This window comes from Lissotriton helveticus, chromosome 7 (assembly GCF_964261635.1).
Source record: "Lissotriton helveticus chromosome 7, aLisHel1.1, whole genome shotgun sequence".
NCBI lineage: Eukaryota > Metazoa > Chordata > Amphibia > Caudata > Salamandridae > Lissotriton > Lissotriton helveticus.
In genome coordinates this window covers 564,149,374-564,163,113 of record NC_136068.1, presented here as the reverse complement: position 1 = coordinate 564,163,113, position 13,740 = coordinate 564,149,374, and the positions used below count along the sequence as shown (strand labels likewise).

The 13,740-nt window shown below is 45.4% G+C and overlaps 1 protein-coding gene across 6 annotated transcripts in view; it reads right to left on the bottom strand.

Annotated features, from left to right (window-relative positions):
• TEP1 (telomerase associated protein 1) overlaps positions 1-13,740 on the bottom strand; it is a 1,162,857-nt gene that overhangs the window by 201,058 nt on the left and 948,059 nt on the right. For all 6 annotated transcript variants that reach the window (XM_078652640.1, XM_078652638.1, XM_078652642.1 and 3 more), the window contains one exon: positions 11,274-11,406. In XM_078652640.1, coding sequence (XP_078508766.1) covers positions 11,274-11,406 — 133 coding nt within the window. The remainder of the gene's footprint in view (positions 1-11,273; positions 11,407-13,740) is intronic.

Sequence of the window (13,740 nt, the reverse complement as noted above, 5' to 3'; positions counted from 1 at the left end):
AGCAAGTCAGGGGGACACGCAAGGTACTCAGAAAGAGTTATCTCTGTAAGTGAAGCAGTCCTCAGTCAGTTCGAGGTACTTTGATTAATTACAGTGATTTCCTATGGAAGAGGTCCTGATTCAAGATGCCGAAGATGCTCAAGGATGCAGTGGATCCGATGCAGTCAACAGAGGTCTGTTTGTGGCTAATCTTCAATGATGGGGTGGGGGGGGGGCGAGGTCCTGGTTACAGGGTCGACGTCCCTTGAAGTCGTCTCAGTGCTGGAGAAGTCCAGGGCTCCAGTCACCCGATATCGCGGTGACAGTCAAATCCTTCACTGGGAGAGAACTCTCCAGACTCAGCAAACTCAGTTGCAACTTTTAGCATCAGGTCCTGGTCTCTGATGCTGCACGGCAGTGGTTGGTGGCGGACTGAAGATTCTATGTTACCAACTTGCCCCAGCAGGCTTCTCAGATGTTGTAGCCTTGTGTTGTGAACAGGAGGTCAGCTGACTGACCCTTGGAGTCTCTAGGCTTCAACTAGGCTCCCAAGACAACTTATCTTCTTTGCTAGCTACCAGGTTCAGAAAGTGTAGTCTAAGTCAGTGTTGCCTTTCTTTGCCAGTTCCACGGTGCAGCAGGGAAGTCCTTCTTCAGTCCTTCTTCCAGTCCAGTCTACATCTGAGTTCTGGGTGCCAGGGTGCCCCTATTTATGCTCAGAAAATAAATCCCCCTAGGGTAGGATGTGGTTGCTAATAGGCTACCAGATTTCCTCCCTCCTGATGACCTTTAACTCAGAAGTGTGGCAGCTGGCTATACCAAGTTGCGCCATTTTGCCAACTCCCAACTCGGAGAACCTCTCTATCAGGGTCCAGTGCCTTCAATCCCATCCCTGAGGTTTGGCTACCATGGGGCCAACACCCCCTGAAAGAATGATTTGACAACAGGCTTCCCCTCTCTTTGCTGGATGCCAGCTAGTCCGCCAAAACAATGGGGCTACTCCTCTGCAAAGTGTTCCCCATTTGCTCTTCATGGCAGGTTTCAACTTTGACGCTTGCTTTTTGGGTCAAAACCTGTGTAAATTCCTGCAAAAGGGTTGGAACACCTCTCTCCAGTACAGGCCCCTATTGTCTCCTTTCCTAGGAGTCATTAGTACGCCTTGTAGCACGTAAGAAAGCTGTCTTGGGATCCAGCTCCTAGTGTAACCATTAGGGGCACACAAAATTGAAAGCAACAATGTGACAACTTTGTAAAAGTTGCACACAATTTCTTGTTACATTAATTTTTGACTTGAGAATCACCTGTACTCGCCAATAGGGCGACCAAGTCTTCTCACAGTACAAACTCCAGTTTCACTTTTTTTACAGCACATGAAATATGCTGCATCCTGCCTTAGGGGTAGGTAGGCCTGCTATAGGGGTGACTTAGATATATTGCAGGGAGAGGTTTGGCTTTGCCATTCCTTTAAATGGCAAAGCAGGGCTAGCAGTTTAAAACTGCTCTTCAGTGTACAATAGCAGATTGGGGGACTTGTTTTACCTGTGTCACACTCAAGGTAGCACAACCAGTGCTGCAATCCCTGGGGGGACAGGCTAACTTACATGCCCTGGTGACCATATGCTAGGGACGTACAGGTTAAGTTAGCCTAAGCCTATGCCAATTGGATAGAGCCAGTGCAGCACACATTTTTGGGTCCGGCCACTGGCACAGAGGTTTGGTTAGAAGGCCTCAGTGTCAAAAACCCAGCAGCATCAGTCAAAATATTTGAGGGGTGCCCATTCAAAAAGAGCATTTCCTTACAAGTGTTACTGAATGTAAGTAACTTGTTCATATAATAGAGACTTCTAGCCCCAGGTTCCTTACCATAGAACAGATACCCAAGCAATACTTCCACAGAGAAGGGCCTGGGAACTGGTTAGACTAGAGAGTCCTGGAGGAGTGAACAGACGAAATGCCCATCACGCTGGATCTGACAGCTGAGACAGTAGTGTTTGGCAAACAAGTGCAACAATACCCACCTGGCTGTCTGACAGATGTCCAGGAGTGGGACTTTTGCAAGCTCGAGCAGTGGTCGCAGCTTTTGCTCTGGTGGAGCGAGCCCACAAGCCCACCTGGGGTTGCTTCTTGGTCAGTGGTAGCAGATTTTGATGCAGAGTACAATCCACCTGACGGTTGTTCTCTTTTGCACTGCTTTCCCTTCCTCTCCTCCAGGAAACCCAACAAGAAATTGATCACCATTCCGTATGTCTTTAGCACCATCAACATAGAATGATAACGCTCTTTTTGGATATAGGCAGTGGGGTCTTTCTTCTTCCTTGGAGGGGTGAGGTGGAGCAAAGAAGGATAGCAGGGTGATGTTCTTGCCGATGTGAAAGGGCGTCACACCCTCTGGGAGGAATGAGGCTCGGGTCCAAAGGACCAGTTTGTCCGGAAAGAAGTGGGATACAGAGGAATGACAGAGTGCCTGCAGGTCACTAACCCTTCTGGCAGATGTAATAGCCACTAGAAAAACTGTTTTGATGGAGAGTAATCCAAGTCTACTGATGTTCATGGGCTGTAAAGGTGAACACATCAAAAAGATTAGGACTGAATTAAGGTCTCATTGGGGCATAAGCAAAGGTGATGGGGGGAGCATGTGTTGTAAACCTTTCAGTAAATGTGTCACAATGAAGGACTTGCTCACGGAGGGTTGAACTGGCAACCGCAAGAAAGTAAAGATGCTGAAAGGTACCCATTAATTGTGCCCAAAGCAAGGCCTTGCTGGGTGAGGTACTATGCAAACAAAAGAGCTTCATCTAAGGGTGTAGACAGAGGATCAATCAATTTGGCAGCCCATCAAGCTACAAATGTATCCTATCTGCAGGCATGTGCAGTATTTGTCGAGGGACCCTTGGTTGCTAAGATGACAGCACATACTCCAGGAGGCTGATCGAAAACTCTCAGCTGTCACAAGTAAAGCTCCAGGCATGGAGGTGTAGAGTGCCCAGGTTCGGGTGCAGAAACCTAACCTGCTGCTGTGACAGGAGATCCTTCGAAAGAAGCAGCCTGATCGGAGAACCAAGACTCCTGCTTAGGTGTTCAGGATACCATACTCTCCATGCCCAATCCGGGCCACTTGATGACTTGGGCTCTGTCAGTTCTGATTTTCTTTGGAACTCGGGGCAGGAATGGTATCAGCAGAAGGTGTACAGGAGTCCTGAGCCCCACTTGCAACAAAATGCATCTCCTAGTGAGAGCTGCCTTTGAAACTCCAACATGCAGAAGTGTTGACATTGTGTGTTCGTGGAAATAGCAAATAGATCCAACCAAAGTTCTCACCAGTTGTGAAAGAGACATTGAATAATCTGCAGGTGAAGATGGCATTTGTGATCCGCGAGGTATTGACGGCAAGGTTTGTCCACCTTGGTGTTCAGAGATCCTGCCAGGTGTTGTGCGAGCAGCAAAATGTCCAGTCATGTTCAGCGGAGCAGAGCCTCTTGGAACAGGGTCCCTGACCACACCCAGTCATGTTTCTTCCAGTACCGCATGGGGGCAGTGTTGACTCTGAAAATTTCAACCAGCCTTCTCATAATGGAAGGAAGGAAGGCTTTCAATGTCAAGCGAATTGCTTTCAACTCTAGTAGGTTGACGTGGATCTGAGACTCCGCTGGAGACAAGAGTCGTCTGATTTCCACCTCTCCCAGATGTCCGCCCCCAACCCAGGAGTGACAGATCTGTGAACACAGAGAGTTCTGAGTGGGGACGGTAGAGAAGTCTACCACTGACCCAATCACTGTTCGTCACCCGCCCTTTGTAGTCTTTGGCAGTTTCCGTCAATATCTGGACCAGGTCGGAGAGATTCCCCTGATGCTGAATCCACTGGAACTTCAAGTCGCACTGCAGAACCTGCATATGCCAACAGGCATGCTTTACCAGCAGGAGGTCATGAGGCCCAACAGTCTCAGTGTCAGTCTTACCAAAATCCAGAATAGAGGCTGAAACATCAGTATGGTAGCCTGAATATTCTGGACTCGCCGCTCCGGAGCATATTTGGGGTACTGTACTGTGTCCAAAATGGCTCTGACGAAAGGGAGAGCATGACTGAGAGCCCCAGTGAATGCAGAAGGTTTGCCGTAGTCTAGAGGTGAGTGACGACTGCCTGAGGCGAGTTCGCTTTAAACCGTAAGCTGTTGAGGTAAAGGAAGTCTGGAACCCCCAACACCACAGGGGGTGCGGCCATTGACATCCCTTTCATGAACACCCCAGGGGTGCTGGTAAGGCTGAAAGGATGCACAGGCTCATGACCCACCTTGAACTGCAGGTAACATCTGTGGACTGGCAGGACGGGAATAAGGAAATGTGCATCCTGCAAGTTCAATGATACCATCCAGTCTCCGGGATCCAGGGCAGACAGGACCTGAGCCACAGTGAGCATTTTGAACTTTTAATTGTTCAGGAAGTAATTGAGAGGATGCAGAACGAGAAAAGGACAAAGGCATCAATCCTTTTTGGCTCCAGAAAGTAGAAGGAATTGAAAAAATGCCCTCCTTCTGATGTTGGCACCCTCTCAATTGCTGCTATGGATAGAAAGAGCCTGTAGCCCTATTGCAAGAGCAAAAGGGTGGTCCTTCATTAGCCGATCTGAGGACGATGGCAAAGGAGGCAGGGTTTCTGTAAAGGGTAGGGCATAACCCCACTGAACAATCTGAAGCACCCATTTGTCGTAAGTTGCTTTTGCCAGTTCTGCCAAGTGGCACTAGACCCTGCCGCCAACCGGCTGTCCATGACGTTACAAAGGCTTATTAAAGAGGCTTTGAGGCTGAGGTGGCTGCTGCTGCAGTGGAAGAGGTGGACAGGGTAGACCTCTGGTCTTGGTTCCTATGAGGTCTGTGGAGCCATGTCCATGGCCATGTAAAGACTAAGGAGCCTGGTGGTTAGGGTTAAAAGGACGTGACCCGTAGGCCCTATTGTAGCCACAGAAGGAGCAATAGGCAGAATGCGGCTACTGTGAGGACCATGGTAAGCCCCAATGACCTAGCGGTGGTCCTGCTATCTTTAAAACGCTCAAGTGCCTAGTTACTAAAAAGGCACTTGCTATCGAAGGGCATGTCCTTAAGGGATTCCTGGACATCCCCTGAAAAGCCATATGAACTCAGCTAAATGTGGCATCTGAGTGCCATTGACAACGCGATCGCTCTGCCTAGCGAGTCGGTTGTATCCGTTCACCAGCATATGGTGAACTTTACGTGTCTCTGACATCAGGAATTGCTTGGGAGAATATGTCTTTGGCCTCATCCGAGACCATAGGCATCACTTGCCCAACCTAATTTCATACAGTATGGGAGTATTGGCCCAATAAGCACACAGTGTTCACCGACCGCAGTGCAAGGTTGGTGGAAGGAAAAAGCATCTTCACAAAGGAATTCCGCCTCTTGGGTTCCCTGTCCGGTGGTGTTGTAGGGAGGGCACTAGGGTTATTTCTGGAAGTAGAGGCCTGGACCACCAGGCTCTCAGGGGGTGGGTGCTTGGTAAGAAGACTGGGTCCCCAGGAGCAGGGCAATGTCAGCAGGCTGGGTAAGAAAGGCTGGGTCCCCCGGAGCTGGACAATTTCGGCATGCGTGTGCATAGGAGCACCTGTGCAGGGATTGATCCAGGGCCTACAGCGGGATATCAGTACAGACTTTATGGAAGAGGATTAGGGGTTCGGGGGGGGGGGGGGGGGGGGGGGGGAATAGCCCAGGTTGAAGTACCTCTGTCAAGACGCTTGTCTCGACTTCCATCCTGGGTAGCGAATGGTTCAGGACCTCAGCAACTCTATGCCCCACCATTGCAAAGGAGGCCCCTTCCTCCATAGCAATAGTAGTAGGGGAGAGGAGAACAGTGTCTGATGAGGCAGCCAGACCAGTGCCATTAGCCAGTGCCTCATACCAATTATCTGCAATGGCTATGACCCAAAAACATGTGCAAGGCCTCACAAAGCTCCTTTAGTTTTGCAAGGTTTGCTCCAGGCAACTCAGGAAGGCGCGGGGGGGGGGGGGGGGGGGGAGACCCCAACCCAAACCCAGGCTGACCGGGAACAGTTTGGGAGCGGGGCTTTAACTTGTGGCATAGTTCCCATGCCATATCCAGACACTTGGATTGGACACTGAGAAGTTGAAGGACCCTTTGAGTTCTTTTTATGAGACTTCCCCAATGAAGTCTGGGAGTGTGATGATGACAGGCATGAATGATTGCGAGAAGGGTCCCGGGATCTTTGTCTATGACCGGGACCTGGATCAGTGTGGAGTCATGTGTCAAGTAGCCAGGAGCTTCATGGCTCCCTCTCGGATAGCCTTCGGATGCATGGTCTTGCACTCCGTACAGGCCCTGGAGTCATGATCTCCTGCAGGCACCAAAGACAAACCAAGCAGAGGTTTGTCAGACAATTGTCTGCGACAGGCACCACAAGGCTTAAAACCTACTGGTTTCTTTAGAGACATATTTTAAGAAAATTGAAAAGATAGGCACACTTGGTTAAAAAAATAGATATTTAAGATAACTGACTGATCTGCGCTGATGGCGCGGAAAAGAAGGAACCGAGGTTAATGCACTCACTGGGGTGGAAACATCATAGGCATCACACACATCACTTTTGGCGTGGTTGAGGTCTACAACGCTGATGCCAGCTACCATCATTCAAGGGGACTGGACAGAAAAATGTCAGGCTCTAGTCTGACGCCTGGGGAATATTCTAAGGTAAGGAATCTGTGCTAGAAGTCTCTATCTGATATAACATAACTTGGGAGGAGTTGGGCCCATTGCTTTCCTGCATGCTCACCCACTTCAAATTTGTGTTACAAACCCATAACCCTTTGACTTTGAATCTTACTCACCCACTGCAGAGGCCAGCTAATGCAGGAGTGCCTGATGACCCATACCTCTTTCTTGCTGTTTTGTGTCCTGCTGGATGACTCATGAACGACAATAGAAGATGGTGAGCCTCATTAGTACTGATCATGCCTAATGTAGGAATTGTATTCTCTGGATGCCCTCTTGGTCCATGCTGTATCCCACAACGGTGGTTGCCGACCCTAATCCGCAACAGTGGGTGTGAAAGCAATGTGCTGACAATCCTACTGTGATCAGGGCTTTGAGCAGAATCCTCGAGGTGCAAGTGCCATCGTGACCTACTGGTGTACTTTTTCTAGTGGCTTTATCCTTTAAGTGCCCTTACGTCTTCTCCCCCTGTGCTGGCGGAAGGGATCGGTGTCAGTACTTTTTAAAGCTTGGACTGTGTTGGGAGACCTTGTTAAGGTTCCACACCCCCGAGGCACGCTCTGCTGTCTGGACCTTGGATTAAATGCGTTCTCCGCCAGGCTCTGCTTGGTGGGGTAGGTGGCTAAACCAGTGTGCTATGGGTAATAATACAATCACAACGGGAACACTTTTACGGCCTATTCCCCATTCTCTGAGCAGAGGTAATAGGCTAGTCCAAAAACACATGATTCCAAATGTTATTTGCAAGGGTCAGATATGGAATTGTAAAAACTTTACTCTGGGAACCCATAACTTAGGGATCAATGTGGGCAACAAAAATGGGGTAAAGTCAAAAGGGGTGGAGTCATGAAAATCAATCTGAAAGTCAACTTATACATTTTTTCCCAAAACTCTGGCACAAAGAAATTAGCACCAAGGAGAAATGTGATCGAGAATCTGTTCTGGCTTAATTGGTTGCAAAGTCTGCATTTTAAAATATCGTATGGGGGTTAAAGCACCTGCTACAGAGAGCTTTGGGTGTCCAGTAAACTCTGGGAATAATAATAATGGTAAGATACTTTGGTGGTTAAAGCACTCGCTGGAGAGGTTGGTGTTTTGTTTAGTTAGAGTGTTGACTTAAAGTAATATAAATGGCTAATGATGGTTAATGTGTCTCCTGCAAAGCACATTGTATAACACGCATATGACTATCTATGTAGCTAGGGTGGATTGTCAACTGTTTTTGCCAAAGAGATCCTTTTATTATTTGCAGTTCATAAATTGCAGATCTAATATAGCACAGTGAGTTATGGCCTGGTATCAAGGACCTGCATACACACTGACAGGCATGGGTTTAGAACCTTATTTTTTTTTCTCAATCTATTACAAGGCTGATTAAAAATATTTTGTGGGGACGTAATAAAGGAGAAACCCATGCACTACGTTATGTTTTGAATCCTGACTTTGTGTTTCTCCTAGCTATGCAATCTTAGCAAATAGTCTCTACCAGTAAAGACAATGTTTAACTCCTACACCTTCAAACCTTCTTTGTCTTATGCAACATCCTATACATTGATTTACACAACACACTTGTAAAATGTATTTTCAATGTATAATGCGTGCATTTAATATAAAGTGCTCTGACATCCTACAATCAGATGAGTAGCGCTATAAAAGTATTAAATAAAAAAAAAATAGCAAGTGCTATTTAAATTGTTGCTCGTGTAAATACTTGTATGTACTGGCCCATCTGACATTCTTTCAATGCATGCACATCTCTTACATAAAGTCAAAAATATGTCTCCAAATTTCTTTTAAGTACCTGTGAAATGATAAGTTGTGTGTCTTTGCTTCCACATTCCATTGGCAAATAGGTGTAAGATAGCATACAACCAGAATTGTACTCGAACAAAAGGAAGGCTGATTGCCCTTTAAATTCAACTGCGTTTTCTCCATGAGGGCAGGGGATCATCGCCCCCGATTCCTGCCCACTCTGAGCCAGGCATGAAAAAATAAAATGGCAATGAAATAAAGGATTTTATTGCAATTTTGTTCTTACCGATGTGCGTGCCGCAATGCCCCCAAGCAAAGAGACACGCAGGGCATATCCTCTGTTGCGGATTGGCAGCATAGAGGACTGGAGCAGTGGCAGGCTGGGTGCTCCAAAGTGTGCATGCCAGTTTGGCCGGTTGTCTTACGACGGCCAGCCTGACATGCACACTTTTCAGCTCTCCAACCTATATGTCTTAGACAGTTGGGTGGTGGGCAAGCACAAGCCTCCAGGGCCTGAAGGAGCGTCCAGTCAAGACACTCCATCCAATCCTGGAGCTTCTCTCATGCTGGTTAACAGCATAAGAATAGCGTCTGGATAGGTTGGGGGAGCTCCACAGCAGCCAGAGTTTCACCGAGGGAGACCTGCAGCAGTGGGTAAGTACCATTTATTTACATTTTATTTATTTAAATTGTTAGTGTAGTTTTATTCTGGGTGGATGAAGGGGTTGTTCTATTATGATCTTTTGGATGGAGGGGATGTTTTATTACGATCTTTTGGATGGAGGGAATGTTTTATTTTGCTTGTTTAGAAGCAGTCTGGCACTTTGTTCACCCCACCACTTTTAAATGTTGCCAGCCGCCCAGTTTAAATTCCCCTTTGCTTTGGGCCCAAGCTGGAATCGCTTGATAGTCTCTTTTTGGATGACATTTAAACACAATTTATGTCACCTGTTGTCTGAGGGCAATGGCATTCTCGGGATAAACATACAGAATCTCAGAAGGCGAAATAGGGACAGAGTACTAAATATACCAACTGGGTTCCATGTCTTTCTCAAATTAAACCAGTTATATGGTAATAAATGTGGATTAACTAGGGGCGAGAGAGTTGCAAACAGAAGCAGCACAATTGTGTGACATGGTTGTGAATCTAGGCTGGATAGTAATCTTGGTCCAGAGCTAGTAGTCTTAAGACCTCCGAATTGTATTCTGTTCAAGACAAAAAGAAACGCTATTTTTAAGTGATGTATTTTATGTCTGGAACTGATTGCATTGTAGCACTTACTTCCTTTTTTTCCAGTGTATAAAGAATCCCATCAATGAGTATACAAAGAAATTAATAATAATTTCTTCTTTTACCTTCTAGCGATCGGATCCCCTAAGAATTTTATCAATCATGTTACCATTTGATCTTTTTTTAACCATTTTATATAGCAACAGGATATGGTGGACAAACTCTATTAGTGGCTACTAATCGGCTACAGTATGATTTGGTCTCATGTATAATGATCTGATTAACTTCTGGTTGCTTGTGTTTTCTGATTTGTCTATGTTTTGCAACAGTTGTAACCAATCCAGCAACAAAATCTTTACTGTTTACTTGATAGTAATCTGACGTGATATATATAGCACAACAATGGGAAGGACATATGAGTGCAGGGATGAGTAGTGTGAAAATATGGACTTGTGTATGGCTGCAGAAAGAATTGTACATAAGAGCTGAGGAAGCCCACACAAATGTGATTATCCCTGTGGGCTCTGGATATGCAACCGCCGCACTGGAATTAATGGGTAGACTCTTCACTGTTATGAATAAGATGCAGTGTGCATTAAGTTGGATTGTGTTGTTATGTGTATAATGATGTCAGGTCGATTTTAATGCCTGCTGTTTTACTTGATTGTTTTAGTGTTTAAAAAGAAAATCACAAAACGATCAACGTATTTATTAGGAGTGGGGTAGAGAGGAGGTCTATCAGAGCTACCAAGTGACTTATCAGAATAGAATACCCATTCACAGTAGGGAAATCAGAGTAGAGGAATCAGCCTAATGTGCAGTGCTGGGTTCCGCCAGATGCGCAATGGTGAGCTGGCTGCAGTGGGTGATGCAGCAACTGCTACGCTGTTGTTTTTATAATTAAAATATGAGGATCGCCTGAGGCCAAGTAACTGATTTTCTGTAGTAAGTTAGTGGCACCTTTGTAGGCATGCTGTGAGGCTGTCCAACTAAGGGAATGCTTTTGGCTTGAACAGAATACAATTCAGAGGTCTGCTAAAAGTCGCTGTCTGCAATGTGGATTTACCTCCTTATGTTAAGCCATCCGAAGCGCCATAAGGACATGGCATTTCCAGGTGTTTTGTTCACTCCAGTCATGAAGGGAACATGTGGGGAAACATGGGGAGATAGCATGTGGCAATTTCTGAGATGAATGTCTCCTTTAAAGCCTAAGACTTCCCCTTTCTGGAATAGTCCAGCGTGAACTTGATGTGTTTGGATGGAAATTGTTTAAATGGATTTTGGTGTACTACAAAAATGGGTAGATTCCAGCAGGACACTGCATATAATGGCCCTGGAATTTGAGCCAACTGCTATGCCTATCTGTGTTGTAAAAAAGGGAGGGCACAAAGACCAGCACATTTCACTGTTCAACCTTAATGAAACAGCATGAAGGCTAATTGTAGAAAACCCAGGCTATACTGGCCCTGCTCAATACCCACAATCACAAGATGATATAAGACTGCACTTTGACCTGGCAAAGTGTAGCTGGGCCTCACGCTCACCAAGGTAAGAGTACAAATAATGTTCTGTGTACCTTTCTGCAGAGGTGCTTGCCAGAGTCTAAGGGAACGGTCCTCAGCCACGGTGAGGAAGAATGGGCTGTCCTTGGTGGCGGAGGCTCCACGGACTGATCCAGTATGCCCTGCATGACTCTGAAATTTCTCCACCTGGGAAAACATGTTAAAGAGAAATTAATCGAAGGAGCAATAAAATATTTAAAAACACAAGTTACTTAATTAGAAGCTCTACACATTCAACATCTAAAGGAATACGAAGCGAAAACAAAATCTTCAGTTCTAGGTATGGGACTTAGACAGCTCCAATTGGATTTTTATTGAAAGAGTGAACTGAGGCCCAAGTTGCTTTTGAGGGAGATAGGAAATAGCAGCCTCTGGGACACTATATCCCAGCTCTTTCTCGAAGGAGCACAAATGCCATATACAGGGTCCTTTGTAGGCGACTTTTAATAGAGTTTGATATAGATAACCATTTAGATGCAAACTGTCTTGTTTGTGGCAGATTTTTCCTTTTTGCACCCTGAAAAAAATAAGAAAACTTTGATTGTCCCAGATGTTTTCTTGGTAACAGACACTGAGAACCCTAGAAGTTTCAGTCTGCGAATGCGCATCAAAGTAACACCCTCATCACAAGCGACATTGGGACACGTTACCTGCTGAAAGCAGACAAAATGGATGTGTTAAGTACCAGTGGAAATGGTACATTACAGCAAACAATAGGCATGGTGATTTCGATTCTACAGCGAATTCCCAATTTCTACTGGGGCACTCAGAGTTAAGCCGCTCCCTGCAGAATTACAAATGGACGTGGCATTGTAACATCCAGGGAGTTGTGAGAGGTGGGGGTTGAGAGGCTGTAATGGGCCCCCAGAAGGAAGCAACGCACTATCAACATTATTTAGTGATTTGTGGAACTCAGAAATTACTTTGGTTGCAAATTGAGATTTAAAATGCAACACAATCTGTTCATACCTCTTCCAACATGTTAGAGGCACGTCCTGTGGAGCACACAGAGCCCTCAAAGCTTGAGTATACCTCCATACCAGTAGAATTCCCTCCTCTACCAGAAACTGAATATCTGGCAAGACGGATATCTGTCACACACACTTGGTAGTAGTAACAAGGGGAAGTAACGAACAGAAGAACCAACTGCAGATTGGATCCTTGGAAGCTGAGAGACCCGAGACATGGCTGGAATTCATGCATATTCCACTTTATATTTCAAAGCCAATACAGAATCCGTCCATGCCCCTACAGTGTTATGGAAGGTGGACAAGAAAGTAATCGGAGACAGGATGACATATGATAGCACAAAAGAAGAATACATTTTAGCCCTCAAGAATATAATGCTGAAGTTAGAGACACCCCTTATAGCTGATCCAACTATTGAATAGTCTAGAGTTATGGAGGAAATAATCTGAAAATAAAGGCCAAAATACAGCAAACCCACACTACCTAGCTATACAAACAAAACCACATGGGGTGGGTGCAAACCTCTCACCATCACGTAGATAAAGAAATGAAAAAGCTAAGTGGGTAGGAGAAATAATGAAAAGCGGGAGAAAGGTACAACAGATTAAAAAAAATAGCGCTTAAAGTTACACAATTAATAGAGAAAAAAAGATTCAAATACTTTTCCATGACCTAGCTATCCCTATCGTAAGGAGCTGGGGACTCTGCCTCATATCACCTAATATTATTGTTAAATGTGGAGACAAAAAATTCTACTCAAGATATTAGCAACAAGATTATTAGGAGTCATAACTTCCCTGATCCATAAAGCCCAATCAGAATTCTTGCTAGAACTCTCCACCAGGCTTATCCTCTGGAGAGTGCATATGTGGTTATACATAACAACCAATCTCAGAGAATCTCTTGCTGTAATATCATTACACTCAAAAAAGGCATTTCATTTCATCCACTTGCCATACCTTTTGTTAACACTGAAGCAATTTGAATTTCGTTCAAGCTTCTGTAACTGGGTAGCTCTGCTGTATCAGACACTGACTAAGGTAGAGTTAGCAGGATGATGTGATCCTCATTTGCCCGCGAGCAAGGCACCAGGGAGGGGTGCCTGCTCTCCACTTTGCTTTTCACAATGTGTACTGTACCACTGGCATCCTGGGTCAGGTCAAGCAGGGATATAGAAGTGTACACACATGTAAACTGATACGCCTGGGAGAAAATCTCATTATATGCAGACAATGTCCACCTCTATGCAGCAAATCCAATCGAAACCATAGTGAGGATATTCTCCATATTTGAAAAATAAAGTTATGCAGAGTATAAAACAAACTGGGGAAAATCAGTCATACTTAAAATAAACAACTGGAGCTTAGGAGGAGAACTGCTTTGTGGAATAAAGGCAATAGAAGGCAGATTTATATACCTAGGAATAAATACAACAGCAAATGGATGTGTTACTTTAAAGGTGCAGTGAAAGTCAACTAAATGAGTTTCACACAGATGCACGGTGGTGGCGAA